The sequence below is a fragment of the Lissotriton helveticus genome, chromosome 10 (assembly GCF_964261635.1).
Source record: "Lissotriton helveticus chromosome 10, aLisHel1.1, whole genome shotgun sequence".
NCBI classification, from domain to species: Eukaryota; Metazoa; Chordata; class Amphibia; order Caudata; family Salamandridae; genus Lissotriton; species Lissotriton helveticus.
The window spans coordinates 275929888-275948112 of NC_136071.1; the positions used below are offsets into that span (position 1 = coordinate 275929888).

General features: G+C 41.3%; 1 protein-coding gene across 1 annotated transcript in view; it reads right to left on the minus strand.

Moving 5' to 3' along the window:
- The window catches only part of OBSCN (obscurin, cytoskeletal calmodulin and titin-interacting RhoGEF), a 2124484-nt gene that overhangs the window by 1696018 nt on the left and 410241 nt on the right, over window positions 1-18225 (minus strand). Inside the window, exons 22-25 of the mRNA XM_078665296.1 lie at window positions 11486-11755; window positions 9517-9783; window positions 5271-5537; window positions 4807-4919 (exon numbers count right to left, since the gene is read on the minus strand). Of these exons, the coding sequence (XP_078521422.1) occupies window positions 4807-4919; window positions 5271-5537; window positions 9517-9783; window positions 11486-11755 (917 nt within the window). The remainder of the gene's footprint in view (window positions 1-4806; window positions 4920-5270; window positions 5538-9516; window positions 9784-11485; window positions 11756-18225) is intronic.

The following is an 18225-nucleotide window of genomic DNA, read 5'->3' on the forward strand; positions in this document are numbered from 1 at the left end:
TCTCTATGTTATGCCTGCAAGAAACCTGGCCGGTTAAGGAAATACACATTAACGGCTATCGAACCTACCACACACCAGCAGTTACTACAAGCCATGGGTGAAATAAAGGTGGTCTATGCATCTATGTATCTAACAAAGTGGGTGTGAATAAGTTCAATCGGAAAATTGCGGCAGTTTATTACCAGATTCTAGTATTGCATGTTGATAAAAAGAACTGTGTTGTGCTGTTAAATTTTTACAATAATATTCCCAAAGGGCAGATAATTAATGCATTGATGTGTCTACAAAAGGATCTCAACAAACTGCAGTAAGATTTATCTACTGATATGTATATAATATGGGGAGGTGATTTTAATCACCCTCTCTGCAAGCATACTGGGAAGGGATTCTGTAGAGTAAGTCAAGACAGAGACAATGAACAGGCACACTTTGCACATACACAGATGGGGGATTTGTTTTAGTTTGACTTGGGTTATGCCAATGATTTGTGTATACCAACTGTGCCCTTTAGGCCCAACTTTATTGGTAGAGGTTGTAACACTATCATCGACTTTATCCTAATTTCAAATAGATACTCTAATAAGGTTTGCAGCTTTAAAACTCACTCTATCGCCATGAGTGACCATTATCCTGTAAATATCAATTTTGATCTGGTGAGTACTGCCAAGATCAAAAAGGGTCTGGGAACTCAATATGATTTCAATATTGGTCTTGCCAGTATTAATGGATATTCCTTAAGTTGGACCAAAGTAGACCCAAAAAACTTTACTGAATAACTAGTAAAGACGTGCAGTAAGGCGTTTGGTATCTGCCTAAATGAGGATGCTGGGAATTAAGCCGTTTAAATTACCAGGGGGATTCAGATTTCATTAACGGCAAAATCAAAGCAGGGAAAACATAAGGAGCAGGGCTGGTTTGATCAGGAATGTACAAATGCGCACACAACCCTAAAGAAAGTGTTACATAAAAGGAACAGGTGCAGAGTGGAAATAAGACAGGCCAGATTCCTTTACAGGTGCGCTCTAAAAGCGAGGAAGAACCAATTAAGGGCAGATGCGTAGCAGGCTCTGCTTGAGGCGTGTTTCCGGAGAGACAATAATAGCTTTTGGAAGGCAGTTAATTCGCCCTGTCTTGCCTCAAATGATACTCCATCTGTAGAAATCGCAATAAGCGAGGATAAATGGGTCTAACACTTTACTATGCTTTATAGTGATGATAACGGGCCCAAACGGACGTAGATTTAGAAATCTCTGCTTTAGTTCCGATTGCAAAGCAGATAGAATTCCCTTTAGACATTAGTTTTTCTGTCAAGAAAGTAACTTGTGCTATTAATTAGAGTGCAGCTGGTAAAGCCCCAGGATCGGATGGAGTTCCTGTGTACGTTTACAAAACGAATACTCATCTCTGGGCTCCGATTCTAACCAATGTTTTAGACAGATGTTGATGTCAGGGCTTTATTTCGTAATGGTCTGATGCAATAGTGATTCCAATCTTTAAAAAGGGAGATAGAAATGAACCCACATGTTATCGTCCAATCTCCCTGTCAGATTCCATCCTTAAAGTGGTGGGGCGAGTTATTCTAAATAAATTACAGACCTGGGCAGATGAGACTAATGTCCTTTCAAACCTTCAATATGGGTTCCGTTTAGTTCTTGGGACCATTGAGCAGGGGGTAAACTTAAGCCTGATTATAAGTAAATACACTAGGGGGAAGGAGTGAAGGCTCTTGTTATTCCTAGACCTTAGTTCTGCGTTTGACTGTGTGAGACGTGAGATGTTGTGGAATGAACTGGAGGAGATGGACGTTGACTCGTCATTAATATTTTTTATGAGAGAATTGTATAGAGATGCAGGGGCGAGGGTTAGTTTTGGGAAGTAGGGTGAATGCTCAAACAAATATCCAATTAGAAAAGGAGTGAGGCAAGGTTATGTCCATGCTCCTTTTTCTTTTACCTTATATATTAATGGTCTTGGCCAGTATTTAATAGATCATCGTTCAGATTACCCAATTATTAACAATAGCCCGGTTCCACTTTTACTTTACGCTGATGACGCAGTTTTAATGGCACCGACTCAAATAGTGATCCAAAGAACAGTAACCAATTTCAATACATTTATGCAGGATAGGGGTCTGAGCGTGAATACCACTAAAACATATATAATGAAATGTGGCAAGAAGACCACTAAGCACTGTGAGACTTTTATTAATAACAAAATTGAATGCACTACCAAATTCTCATATTTAGGGATTAACTTTGACAGTACGAGGTCATGGTCTGCTGCTGTTCAGGCAAGGAATTTAATGTTCTCCAGAGCTATTGGGGCAGTGATTAATTTTGCTAGAAAATTAGGTCGCAGACCAGTCCTTGAACCTTTACAAATCTACAATTTAAAGTGTTTATCGATAGACCTATATGGAGCAGGTATATGGGGGTTTGTGGATTTGCAACCACTACAGCTAACCGAGAATACATTTACAAGGTATTTGCTGGCTGTTCCAAGCTCAACTGCTACTTTCATTTGCCACTCTGAGTTAGGTATCCTGTTCATTTTGGATGTGATTAGAATTAGCCCAATCTTGCTAAGGCATAAATGTAAATGTCATGGTACTTATAGAGCGCACTGTCACCAGACGGTCACCTTGCGGTGTCGCCTATTCGGCTTCCTGGCGCTGATACTCATACCGCTGTGGAACCCCTCCTGGCTTTCCCTGTGAAGTGTCCACTCCTGGGCACCCCCAGGGTGAAGCCAGGCATCCTTAGCGCTGTTGGGGCCGGTGTGGAGGCTAAGCAAGCTATTGCCCAGAGTTGCAGCGTGGGGCCCGTGATTAGAATAGGCACCGAGGCGAGAATTACCAGGTCCAAGGAAATTGAGCCCAAGACCCCGCCAAGGCGGGAATCGAACCCTGGTCCCTGGCCAGAACTCTGCATCAGGGTCTGCCGCTCTAACCATTGAGCCACACTCCTCCACACAGGCATAGGGTGTGGGTGTCTAACGAGACCGGTTTCAATCGAGACATTATCAAAGATTATCAAAGATTGTTTGAAATTGGATAAGGTTTCTTCCATTCCCTGGCTTTGCTATATCAAACCTCTGGCTAGTGAATCGGTAAGAGGTGTGGCGCCGCGGCTAGGGCGACTGGCTCTGGAATCTGGGGATCATGGTTCGATCCCTGGCACCGGCGGCAGATTAGCCCAGCACCATGTGACTCTGGGCAATAGCTTGCTTAATCTTCCTGACGGCCCCCAGCGCCTAGAGACCCTTACGGGTGATTGTGCGCTTTACAAATGTGGATTATTATTATTATCCTGAATATTTTGAGAATCCTGAAAGTATGGCTTTACCTCAAGAAAGGCACTGAAAGTAGATTGTCTGGTCCAATTACAAGACAAGAGATGGTCTAACGAGAGTAAAAAAGTACCTGTCATGAATAATCAATTGATGTTATTATGTTCAGGCATTCAGCCAGATCTGGTGCAATGTCTGGGTAGCTTTGAACGGATGCTCTTGACTCATTTTCGTCTGGGGACTTTTTTCAGACTCATTAGGCACTCAAATGTCAATGATTGGTCGAGAAACTTGATGCCATGCCTATGTGACGATACATTTAGTCAATCTACTATACACACTGTCCTATTTTGTAAATTTTATTCTATCCCTAGGAAAAGTTTTATAGTTCCTATTTTAAAAACGCTAGGTTTGAGACAATGTCGTATAGCTTTTATGAAGCTTCAAATCCTGGATAAGGAAATGTTTTTGAATCTTGTTGCCATATTTATAAAAACTGTCATTAGGTTCAGGAACGCTATGTGAAACTGTCATAGGTCTATAAAGTTCATGACATATTTATTTGAGCCTATGTAATGAAATGTTAAATTGTTTGCTGCCTTATTTTAAATGTATGTTTTATTACATGTAAAATAATTGGGTATATCTGGAATTCTGGCTTTTTAATCAGGTTGATGTGATGTATTTATCTAATGGACTGTGTGTTCTTAATGTGTTATGTTAATTAACTGGATATGTACATTATTGTCTGTGCTTATATGATTTATCTCCGAATCAAAGAAAGCTATTTTTGATTGATTGAAAAAAAAATTATAGTTTGCTTTTAAAAAGGATGTTTCAATAACCAATATGTAAATGTGCTCTAAAGTTGCCATGCATCATAAACTCCTTCATTTGGGAGAAGGATTACCGTATATTATAACCTTAAAGGCCGTCTGATATCGCTTGTACTTAGATCAGTAGCGTGAGAAAGCAAATCTGCTCCATGGTATTAAAGAGATTGAAATGAGGGCAACGGCCCCAACTCCTTTCATGCTATGACTTTACCCAGATATGAAGAAAGGCACTAAACCACTGGCATTCTAATACTTTAATACAATTAAAAAAGAAATGTAAATAAAACGGAACCAAATTGATAATCTGCCCTTTAATAAGTAGTGAAACAGTGCCTGCATTTCTGATACAAAGGCTAAATTGGAGCTGTAGAAATATCCGAACATCCGAAATAAATTTCAGCCTATTTCCTTTCATTAACCCAGCACATTTCTATATACTTTGAACTGATGTCTTATTGTGTACCAGCAGAGGAGCATGGTTCCAAATTGCGGGGCAGTGAAGAAATTGCATCTAATTCTGAGATGTGTGAGACGTTAGTGAGTAGACAAGAACGGGCCTGCCTAAGTGACATTTTAAGAGACTTCTAAAGTAGCGATGTATGGTAAACTTCGACTAAGGCTTTGGCTTAGTAGGAAGTTGTAGCACATTAAACATTTCCACAACCACATTGCTGCTTCATACCTTAAACCATTTGACTTCCACATTGGGTCTTGAAAGTTCGCATTCAAATGTCACCTTCTCCTTCTCGGGGGATTTGATGTTATCCAATGGATGGCTGATTGTTACTGGAGGTTCTAATAAATAAACATAAAATGTGGATCTATTTTAGCATCAAAACTCTTCTGTACTTCATTTCATGCCTCTGTAAATTGGTCCTTAGCATTTAATAAACAGACTTCTGTCAGTCTTCACTGTGCAGGGTTGTCATTTTGAATTCCACGACTCATAATGAATTAGGAAAATATAAGGTAAAAATGCACAAAAATACATTTCCTAACCACGCTTTATAATTTAAATTATGAGGATTGACTAGATGAAAAATCTAGAAAGTTTAGGAAACTAAAACTCTAAGTAGACATTTTAATTAATGCTACTACAGGAATGATGTACACTGGCCGCACACTCTCCAGCTGCGCTCACCCTACCTGTGACTGTCAGTCTTGCGGATGTACTGATTCCTTCAGCTTTGAAGGAGATCAGGCCAGACTCTTCAAGCTTCAGTTTTGAGAGAGTTAATGAATGCTTCTTGCCGAAAGCAGAAATCCGGCAGTTTTCTTCGTGTTTGAGTTTCAGCCCATCCTTCATCCAGGATCCATCCACATCTTCATGGGAGAGCTCCACCTCAAAGGAAGCGGAGTCTTTTTCATGAACCTTTACCTCCTGGAGGCCCTTCACAAGTTTGATTTGTCGCACTACAAAAAAATTGGAAACATGAATACAATTCTTGTGGTTGTAGGAAATATGACTCATATTTAGTCTACAGTAATGGGGCGTATTGCAGACTTTGGAACCAGGACACCAAGAGTTTAATTAAGTCTTCCCTGTTTCACAAACTTGTGAGATCCTGGTCAAATCGTTTAATCTCCCCTTTCCTCAGTCCCCCCAAACTCTGAAACTATCTACAGATATTTCAATGTATAATGTACACTAGAACTCATACAGTAAGTAACATATGGATATTTTCATTTGCTCGACACCAAGACTAACCATATCCTGCCCTAACCCAGCTCAACCGTTAGACTGGTAGTCTAGCTGTCAACCCAAGGAGCGCAGTGTGTGGATAGCTCTGTAACCAAGTTGCAAGGACTTTATGATGACTGCCACTTTCCAGCAGACAAACATTGTTAGAATTGCTGTATTTCCACACGTTATTTAGGCTTCAGGCAATCGGTATTCCCCTAATTACATCATTTCTTTCTTTGATTGAACATTTATGGTCTAAATTGAGGCACCCTACTCCAAATAATACATAACCAGAACAGGGCTGCAATGGCTGTACCGTGCATTGGGCGTTTCCCCAGAAGGCTGGGAGGGTGGGGGCCGGATTTGCAGTGGTGGGCGGCGGTTTTGTTACTGGGGGACAGTTTGCAGTGGTGCTGCAATATCATCCCCCAGTAATAAAAGCAGCAAGCTAGCGTGTCCAGCCTCCCAGGGCCAGACAGGGGCTGGTCAGAGAAAATTACCTGCGCTGCTTTGGATTCCCAGTCCGACCCAGAGCCAGAGAGATTGTGGGATATAAGCATCAGTACACCTTACAGAAAGGGGCTCCATACAAAGGACTTTTGTTTGGTACCATCCATTTATCCTCCCTGCTTAGACAATCCGAAAGAGAAGGGTGTACTAGGTATCACTTGTTGGGATACTGATGGTTCTTCCGATTCATTTGTTCACGGGGAACGACTAGACTTTAATGATCTATCAGAACTAGTCATATTGTAGAGCTAATATGTCAGAGAGCTTGATATGGAAAACAACTCTAGGTTCTCTGATACACATACAACCCTAACACTATTTCATTAGGGAGGCCTTAACCTGAAGGCAAAGTGGGAGGGGGCTCTGGGTAGGACCAATGAATTGAGTTCCTTTCATACGAGCTTCAGTCTGGCAATATCAGACAGTCACCAAAGGCCTAGTTTAGTAAAATGTTGGCCCACTTGGGTTATTTTGCACTAAGGCACCTGTCATGGATATCCTTTGTGAGGGATTGGGAAATTGTTTAGTGGGCTGAAACTCCTCTTAAACGCTCTCTGGTTGTAGTGGTTCATTTAATATGGTTGTAGGCCAACAAAGGATGATATATGTCATCTGATTGTACAAACCCTACTGGCAAAGTGGGGATTTCAGAGTAGTATGACAGAGGACAGGAACTACAATAAAACGTTATCCAAGAACAAATGCCCAGGTTAAAAAGATAATATTTTCATCTGTATAAGGTCAACACTTCAGCAGTGATCCACAAAGTGGCTTTCAAGGTAGTTAGACAATGTTTTTTTTTAGTTTGAAGGGATAGGCAAATAGACCACAAGAAGCTAAAGCAACAAGGGCCATGTTCTGCCAAACAGGTGTGGCAGGCCATGGGTCTTAGTCCATTCTATGGGTAAGGTACCCTGGACACGGATTTGAGTAGTTAGGGATATGGTCTCTCAGGTCTGCTGCTAATGGGTGCACTATGCAGGGGTGTGGAACTCTGGGCTGAGCAAATGGTAGGCACAAAGTTTAACAGCAGAGTCTATGGGAGGAAGGCATTGTGACTGATGAGGCACTTGTGCTAAGATGATTTCAACAGACACAGTATGAAGCCATTTTCATTGGATCCTCCTGATGAATGTGGTGAGATGATGACATACCGATTGATTTCTGCATACTCACAGACAGCAGAAACACAGCAATGTGTGCTTTTGATCAATAAGAGATGCTCCCTGATTTATTTATTTAAGAAGAGCACTCTGACATTTCAAACAGAAATGTTGCATATAAGGGCAGAGGAGTACAGAGCATAACAAGTAGGTGCGATAGAAACAAAAACCGAAGTAGGTCCTTGACGTTTTGGTACATAGATGCTTGTTTACGTTTTGTTTATAATATGTGTTTTTAGGTGTTGTATGATTGAACTCCACATGCATTTATCCCTCATGCCTTTATACCGCAGCCACTACCCCGACTGCGACGTAACCACTTGTTAGTTTAGTAAGCAAATCACTGCAATGACTGCTGGAGTTTGGAATAGTATAAATTACTATTTCAACTCCAGACTACGCAGCAGTAAGGTAGGTGTTGGATTTATTAACACCAGATCAACAACATACCCCATACAGCAAGTTGTTGTAACGACTTCCATGGTAAATTAAAGCATCGTAACGTCGCAGTCGGGGTAGTGACTGCGTTGTAAAGGCAGGTCGTTGTAAAAGACTGTGGGCAAAAGATGTTTCCTGTTTTTAGGTATTTTTCCTCTCCAATCTCACAAGATGGTTCATTAGACTGGTTTTAAAGCCATATATGGTCAAGAAAAACTGGATATTTAGAGGTAGGTGTTTTATTGATGGGGGCCTAACAGATGAACGCATCCAAAGCCAGAAGCTATGTGTGGCGGTTTTGTTAAGACCAGTAGGCTCTGGTGTAAGGATCAAAGCAGGTCAAAATATCAGTGATATAGAGTGATGAAATATCATATATCACTTGGAACACACTTGTCAACAGTCTGTAGGGGACGTGATAACCATGAACTCAAATGCTTTATGTTTAGGTGTTTTGTTCAAAGCTCAGCAAATGAAACTTTCTATACAGCAGGATGCCCTTTGTATTAGCTATAATTGTTGTATCAACACACACCAATAAAAACAAATCACCAAAATATAGATTAATGGATCCTTTGGTCCTGGACGTCAACAGAATCTAATAATATTGTGACATTATCTATTTCACCAATACAGTAAATTTAGGGCAACATGTATCAAGCTTTTTTGCGTTCGGAAATGGGCGAATACTCCGAATCGGCTGCTTTCCGAACACAAAAAATGCTTTTCACTTGTATCAAACCCATTTTTACGATTCGGTAACCTGTTACTGAATAGCAAAATTGGTTTGCGATTAGGTATTTGTAAGGGGCGTGTTTAGGGCGTCTGTTCCAAATTCCAAATTGTAACGGTATGTACGAATGATTTGTGACCGTGAATGTGATCGCAAAACATTCACATTTTACCACAACTTCAAGTTAGTGGTAACCAATTCTCAAACAGGTAACTTCCCCTTTGTGAATATATTTAAAAAAATGTTTTTGAGAGCAGGCATTGGTCCCACTGCCTGCTCTTAAAAAATGAAAAGTGAACTATCTATTTTTTTCTAAACACAACACATTTTCCTTTAGGGAAAATGGGCTGCATATAAAAAAAAAAGATTGCTTTATTTAAAAAGAATCACAGACATGGTGGTCTGCAGACCCCATCAGGCCACCATCCCGTGAATTTAGCAATGCCTAGGGAGTCGCAAATTGCGACCTACCTGATTAATGTTAATGAGGCAGATCAATTTGCAACCCCTTACAAATCGATATATGAAACTCTTGGAGTTTCATACATTTATAATAGTGATCACCTAATTGCGATCCGCTGAAAATCTCAATTAGGTCATCGCTTTTACAAATGGTGATTCATGTGGCCCTTAGTTGTTCAAACATATTACCTTAAACAATAATGCACAAAGGGTTCTGTTTGGCTCCAAAATTGAATCTGTTACAGCTCTTTGTGATTTGTGCCATTCTGCAAAATATCCAATAATAATTTTTAAATGATATCCCCTTTATGGATGGCCTGGTCCCACACTGTTAAGAAGAAGCGCCTGCCAGGCTCTAGATACCAAGAGACACAAGAAAAGGACTCCTAAAAGGGAACTTACTTTCTACAGTCAGCTTGCACTGGGTCTTATCCTCTAGAGTCTCACAGCAGTACAGGCCGCGCTCTGCAAAGGTAACGTTCTTGATGATGAGGCTGTGTTTGGTCGCTTCTGACTTAATTTCCAAGTTATTACCCGGCTGCAATACAATGCTGTTCTTCATCCACTTGACTTCCTTGGAGGGCTTAGAGAGCTCTGCCTCCAGGATTACTGTTTCTCTTTCCTCTGCTGTCTTGGCCTCCAATTTCTTTTTGAAGAGCACCGGAGCCTCTGGAAAAAGGTGCATACATAAATTGATTACATGCTGTTCTTAGTAATACAACATATACAACCACAGAAGCGCTTCCATCGCTTCTGTGGCACCGGCAATTGAACCCCTGAAATTTCACTTGGCTTCGGTGTAACTGTGTCTGCGAGACAAGATAATCCTAATGGACAGAGGGAATACCTGCGAATTACACCTGCCTGCCATGAGTGAGTTGCAGGACATGGGAAACCAGGAATACCATGAGTATTGGTGACACCAAAGCAGTGTCAACCAGCTATCCACCGGGTGCAGTGTGATTGTATGGCACTATATGGACACCAATGATATTGACCCTAAATATTACCGCATCCACTACATCACCTACCATTATACTGTCATAGTAATAAGTATATAGTTACCATTCGTACCTCCACATCAACTTACCTACTTATAATGAGGGGAAGTAGATGTATTATTACTGTCATGCGATACAGAGCATACAATCTAGTGAGGTGCTGCCAGACTAGCCTATAGGGAAACATGGGCAGAAAAAAGTGGTGGAGGGTTATAAATTTGCATTCCCTATCTTAATACTTTGGGAAAAAAAATAGAAAATGAGAGTGTGGCCCTCATTATAAGTTCCCTATGATTAAGTGTGGCATGCTAGAGGGCCACACTCTCCGAATCTCGATGGAATCCAGCATTTGAATCTGGGGATTATGAGTTGTGCCTCCCGCAATGAGTAAATAACACTGGGCAAAATTATATATTCCCGGAGGAAACAGACGGAAATTTACACCCATTTACCAACTATTTGGAGATTCTGGTTTATTGTTCTGTTGGCTGCCTCCAATGTAATGGTGTAGCTGGCAGAGAGTGAGGAAATGGTGTGAGGTCAGACTAAATGAAAGGAGAGCCGGCGTGGATCGTTTACAGCTCCCCCAGTCAGTGCTTAATTTGAGCCAGTGGTTTCCAGTGCTCAGCACTGGCACTTAATCGTCAACACCGGCGCTTGCGCACCAGTTAAGGACATATTCATTTTTGGTAGGTACAGCGAGATTAAGTGATTCACCTAGAAACAAGGGATGTTGAGCCGACGCAGAGACTCATGCTTGGTTCCCCAGCTCTGCTGTCGGCAGCTCTGGCCATTACGCCACATCATCTTCCCACTTATAGGGTTTCATGGTTCTTCTTTATGCAGCGCTAACAGGAGAAATAAGCTGGTGGAAGCTGCCTCCTGACGAGATCACTGGCACTTTTTTTTATACAAATTAACCACTGCCCCCAATTGTACGGTAGCAGGGCGGGTGGTGGTGAGGCACAGAAGCTGTCTGCAGCCTCCAAAGCAATGCTCAAGGCTCCAGGTCTGGTGCCTCAGGGCGCAGGATTACTGGGTCCAATATTTTCAAATCTAATGACTACAGGCCTGAATACACTGGGCTTTTTTGGAATGGCCTATAGTAGCATGTCCCCGAGGAATACCACTACAGTACACTTGTAAGAAGGGTCAAAGAGAAAATAGGTATAGATTAAAGACTAAAATACAAACAAATAAGAACAAACGTCTGGGGGGAAGAGAGTAGGGATAAAAAAGTAATAGATTTTGTTAAGGAGTGATGGATGTAAATTAAGGCAGTAACATTTTCAGATACTCATTATTTTATTTAAGTATGGAACCTAATTTAAATCAAGCTAGTGGTTAACCACTGAATTTATGCCTCTCACCTCGGACCTTCAGTGTGGCTTTGGTGACCACTCCTTCAGCATCCACAGAGATGTCACCTGCATCCTCCAGATTCAGGTTAGTGATGGTCAGGCTGTGAGTTGTACCCTTTTTGGAAATTTGATATTTATTGCTGGGCTCAATTTTTGACCCATTCCTTTGCCATGTGACGGTGGCATCTTCAGGAGTGATGACACATTTAAACGCTGCCTCTTTCCCTTCTTCAGCGACAACAGTAGTCAGTTCGCTTGTGAACTTTACAACCCTGGGAACTGAAAAGCAGAATATAAAAGCTGAACTTTAATAGTACATGTGTTTAAAACGTTTAATAGTAATCACTGTGGGCAGAAAATCTGATACCAAATTAAAACCATTCCGACCATTGTTATTGTACGCACTGCACTCTTAGTATTTTTAGAGTCTTCAATTGTGGCTTTAAGCTACGAGTGTGCATTCCTAAGCAAATTGGACTAGAATTAGTTTGTGGAGCAAATTCTGGATCTATCGTTAAATCTGCCCGATTTCTGGATCAATTATTGGCCAATAAGGGCTGTCTTATGTGATTAGAAACCATAATGATCATAATTATGCCAAAATAAACTTCATTCAAATTTGAAACAATTGTTAGCCATAGATATACGAATAATTTTCCCCTTTATTATTTGTTGCCTCCTTTAAAGGAGTTGTCTAAAGTGCGGTCAACTGTGAATTAGTAGCTAATAGATTTGTAGAACCGACTAAAATGCTTTGTCAAATTCCCAGTTAAGACAGACACCTGGATTAAAAAACATATACTTCCGGTCTGAAAAGCCTATATCCAAGAATAGTGTCTTCCAAAAGTTTAAAGTATTTTATATTGGCAACATTCTGTTTGAGTTAGCTATAGCAACCTTCTATGTGACCGAGGAGACTAATTCTAATAGAATGATCATAGGGAGCAAAACTTGGGATACAGAAGATAATGCAATAAAGAACAGTGCTGAGGTGAAAGTACTAGGTTTAAATTCCACTGGCACAAGAAGTTATTTATAGGCACTCAAATTACAAAAATGTGGGAAGGAGTATCAGTAGGCAATTAACTTAGTCAATACACAATATAAAGGTTGCCATAAACTCTAGTCATTAGTAATCCTAAGGTTTAATACCTCGATTTGTAGAGAATTTGGCAATAACATATTTATGGCCTGGTGGCAGAACATCTATACTCCTATTATCGTTGAAACTCGTAACCAGATTCAATAATTTTTATCATTTATACCAGCTCCTGGTTCTGACAGCCCATCGCATTTGGGATTTGGTGGACGAGGATTGAAGAGCCATAAATGAAGAATGGGAATGACTACTGTTTTATTACATACATTGGTAGTTTAATATCATGTGATCTTCGCACCATTTTCTGGTATTTTTGTTTCTCATGTTATAGTTTAGGAAATTGTTAATTAATATGTTGATCTATTTTTGTTGCATGGCATAATTTGGATTGTATTTCCTGTATGCTAAAACAAGGTAAAAGTTATTTACAGTAGTGATATTTCTGAAGGAAAAGTACACTTTCTGCAGATTCCTCACCCTAAGAACATTCTCACAGGAATCAAACAGGTCTGGAAAAGCGCTTTACAGTAATCGGTTTACTGCATTATAAAGTGAGGCCATGGGACTCAAGCGACAATTCTGCTCATCAGACATGAGGTCACTGAGATATAATAGGTGTCAACTTATGCAAGGATGTCAGTTTCTAATCTAGTAAGGCATGAACAGAAGAGCCAAGGCAGCACCTAGGTAAGAGACAATAATTTCTCAACACATTTGTATGCATTAGGATTTTATATATGGCCCATCAGGAGAGTAGGGAGGGTGGTTAATAATGTGCAGGAAGACTGTACATCCACCAGGAATAGTGACACTGAAGGTAAGTAATTTTTGCTTCTGACGTATACATCTTCTTTAAGATTCCTCAGCTTAAGAATGTATCCCAAACCAATAGCCTCTGGGAGGTGGGAACGGGTAGTTCAAATTAACTGAAGAGATTATGCAGCACAACTCTGACAAAGTTTCAATCAGTGCGTGCTTGGGCTGCGAAACAGTAATGTTTAGTTACTGTATTTAAGGATGACCATGTGCCCAACAAGCAGATATCAGACCACCTAACACCTCTGGTTAGAGCCAGAGAAGCAGCCATGAGTGAGAATGAAATCAGTTTCATTACAAAAATATATTGTTTGCTATAACTGTAAATATCTTAATTAACAAGGAATTAATAAGATTCATGTTTCCAACAGAACTGAGACTCCAGAGAATGAAATTGATATCAGTGGATCTTCTCACAAGAAGGCTGCATCTTTGGATGCGTAGTGAAAGTTAGAAACGTGCCAGTGATTGCAATCCAGAGGCAATATCTGAAAATAGGAAGGTGCAGATGGTGCTTCCTAATGGTGTTCCTGGTTCAGCGACTGGAGTCGATATTCATTTTAAATTGAAGCCATCAGATCATGTTGCAGCACAAACTAAGTCATGTAAACTTTTCCAACGAGAACCAAGTAAAATAGCGTGACAAGTTGTGTATATCTGCCACTCAAGCGCATGTGCACCATGTTTCAGAGAGTGTATATGTCTGGCTGAATAAAAGACTTGGAGGTTTTCGTGGCTTTATGGGAATTGCCACTCAAGTACACGGACACAGACGGTTTCACTGGATGTATATTTTGGCTGGATTAAACACTTGGTGGTTCTGTGGATATTTTAGGATTCAAGTTTCTAGCTGTAGGAATAATTCTTGATATGTATGGTTATAAAGACTGAGAAGTTGGATTTACAATGGCCATTGAGAAACTAAGGATTATACATCAATTATTTCATGGCCTAAAGGGATTAACACCTCCACACTGGACTCACAATCATTACTGACGTATTAAAACGGATTCTAATTTTCTGCACTATTGGAACTGATTATCATCTCTTGTTCAAGACTTCATGTGGTTTGTCTATGTGTGTAGGTGCATACTGGGAAACCCATGTTGCTTATAAGTAACAGCTTCAATGTTGGGATCTCCATATAAAAAAAATTAGACGCGCATCCATGAAAACTGCTAATGCTGTGTAACAAATGTTACAGGTAAGTAATGTTCCTTATTGCTGCAAGAACGGAACATGCTTATTTAAAGTAGTGGAAGGTCAGTACGTCAGAGAGAGAGGGAAATTCATGTTCACACTAACATAATTTTCTCTTGCAGCTGAGTTACACATCTTTATACGTATATAAATGAAAACAGTCAAGCAGGACTTTAGAAGGTAGAGGTTAGACATATGTATTCAGCACAGATAAATCCATATTATGGTGAGATGGTATAGATACAAACGTTTTACTTTTATTTCTTTAGGACAAATCTTTAGAGAAGGTTCTCTGTTTCGTGCTGGCTGCAGTTTTCTCTCCCATTTCCGTGTCCCTCCTTTTTACTCATGTTGTCAGATTGAGTAGCCTGAGAGTGTGAAATGGTGAAATGTATTGGGGAAAACAGTGAACATTCTTCGTTTCCAGGAACTTCAGCAATCATTTCAGTTCTGTGTCATCATGGCCTAGTGGAGTGGACACAATGCCCTCTAGGGTTGGTATCTATTCTAAAGGTGAGGAAGTTGCGGGTAGAAATATCCATCAGAAGAACAAGTTACTAACCTTTTGTACCACTCTCTCTGGTGGATACTCTATCTCACAGCAGATCCATCACCACCCTCCCATCACCACCCCAATCTGTGTAATGTCCTCTTTTCTATCTAAAAAGGTGCCACATTAGAAATCAGCAAACTGGAACATATATTACTGGTTTCGGGGCTCTGCATCAAGGGTGCAAGCAGTGTCGAGAGAAACTGGCATCAGTGTGCTTGGGTGGTGCTTATAAGTGGAATGAGGATCAAGCCATCACTTCCTGGGCGGAACGAGGTTGACGCAGAGGCACATGATACAACCTATCTGGTGCTCCACTGAAAAATCTTCCAGCTCAAGCCTGGCACCTGGGGATATTCTATAGGTGAGAAATCTACGGTTAGATGGAGATCCAGCAGAAGGAGTGTTACAGAAGGTAAGTAACTTTTCATTAGGATCAGCTTTGGGTGATCCTCCATCACATTCCGGAGGTCTTTTGACAAAAGAGAAACATTGGGAACGTGTATATCAGGTGCTAAAACCAGCTCAACCAGGAAGCAACTTCCAGGGAATAATTCAGAGGGAAACATATGGCACAAAATCAAGGACACTTCCTGTTTAGACCTGTAGTGAAGAGCTCCCCAATCTGAAGAAGTACCCCTCCGTAACTTTAGAAAAAGTTCCCACTTGTATTAACTCCAGCAAGAGGTGACTTAGAGCATCCACTCTCACATTGAGGAACCTTGGCAGGTGGGTCGCTACCGCAAAAATTCTACCCACTACCACTCTCAAATTATCTCACAATACAGAGTCCTCAATACCATACCACATCACTGATTGATATAACAGATGGTAGTCGAATTGACAGACTGTATCTCAATGGCACTTCCAGATACTGCAAGGAGAAATGCCTGCAAGACAAACCACCTGCAGCTCACATTCAGCCCAATGATGTCATGTCATCCAGATAGGCACCCCATCCCAGGTAGATTGCACATGTAGAGTGCTGAATGGAACACCCACCATGATATTGGAGGGGTCATTCACACTTTCATGTCCAGGTGAACCAGCTGGAAGATCTGCACATGGGCTGCGAAACTCCCTGCTACTGACCCACTGCCATTGCAGGTACCACTGAAGGGGCCTCATCCTCCATATGGTTTGCATAAACAACAGGATGCACAAGGCCATGCGAGCAGGAAGATATAACACGTGTACGACTGGGAGATGCCTTTGAGTCAGAAATCTCAGAACCATCTCTTCATTATCCATGAGCCTCTGAGGAGGAGAACAGCCCTTCATGCAGGTTGTGTCTAGTACCACACTTATGATTTTCATCCTCTGTGTTGGACTGAGGTTCAACTTTTGTGTTGTGATGGTAAAGCCCAAGTGATGAAGGAAAGTCATTAAACATCAAAGATGTTCCCCAACCAGAGCCAAGGACTCCACCTTCATCAGCCAGCCATCCAAAAATGGAAATATGTGGACTACCAACCATCCAACTAAGCTTCCACAAGAGCCACCACTTTTGTGAAAACACAGAAATTGGTCATCAACTCGAATGGCAAGAGAGCAAACTAGTAGTACTGATTATCCAAAGGGAACTTTAGGTAATGTCGAGAGCAGGGAAAATTGGCAAATGGAAGTAGGTATACTGGAGGTCCAGAAACATCAACCAATCTCTGTATTGAGAGCACGGAGAGCATTGGAAAGAGAAAGCATATAGAACTTGTTACACCAAATGAATACGTTCAGAAGGTAGAGATCATGCATGAGTCTCAGACACCCATCCTTTTTGGGGGCCAAAAAGTAAAGGGTGTAAAATCCTGTTTGTCTTTCTTCAAGAGGCAGCAATTCTGCAGTTCCTTTGTTTTGCAGGGCAGAAACGTCTGTAGGGCAAGGATCCCGAACAGCACAACCTGGCAGAAGGAGGACAGTCGGAGGAAGGGACAGGAAGGGTAGAGTATAGCTCCTGTGGATCAACTGGATGACCCAGCCATCTGTTGTAATCAAGTCCCAATTGAAAGACGATGAGGTGAATGGGGACAGACAGAGAGGCTTTGACACAGCAGGTTCAGCAGAGGACAGAGGGGGTGGATTTGTGGCTCTTGCTGTCGACTTTGACCTACCACTACTTCAAAAGCAGCAGCACAATTGCTGAGGAGTCAGGACCAGCTGAGAGGCCTGTCTCAGCTTTGGATTAGCCTCTGAACTTTCTGTACTGCTGATGGAGCTGCTTTGCTGGCAAAGCCAAGTCCAGGTAGTGGGCTGTAGTTCTGCTTGGCTCTAGGAAGGAGCCAGCTTTTTCACTAAAAAGCTGCTCACCATTGAAGACCATGTCCATTAGAATGGCCAAGACAGCTTAGAAAATTGGTAGAATGCATTCAGGCATGTCAGCACAACATGACCGCCGTACCCATGAACCAGACCACAATATCCACAATTCCAAGCCATACTTACCTCAGGCTTAAAACTACCAGTTATGCCAATTCCCCAAAAATATGTATTTAGGGGTCTAGTAGGTATGCAGCACTCACTGTATGAAGAATGACCCTACCTGAAGCAAAAACCTTTTTGCCTAGAACATCCAGCTGCGTTCACTCTCCATCAAAAAGAGACATAGGGAATTTTTTGAGGTGCAGTTTGGAGGATTTCGCTAGAATCACCTGCCTCCTAATGATATGTGTAAGAGCAAAAATGAAGGGTCTACTGGAGACAGCATATGGGATCTTACTCTTTGTCTGTGCACTGGTGGGCCCAAGAAGGGCTTTGTCCATGCAGCCAAGACAGGATCCTTTAGGGTATCATTAAACAAGAGTAAGAGCTCTAAAACTGCAGACGTGACTAGCATGATTTACATCAAAATGGAGGACTTTGGTACCTTGGTGGGTAAAGCCAAATCCAGAGTGTCTGCAACTTTACTCACCACTGTGGAATAATTACTCCACTGGAACTCCATAGGGGTAAGGGATATGATCTTCTGGAGAGGTGGCTAGGTTACAGAATTTTCTCAGCAAAGACCTGCATCAAAGTAAGAAGGAGGAAGCAGATTATCTGCTGCTGAATGATCATCTTCTGTGTACCCAATATCCTTATCATACATTG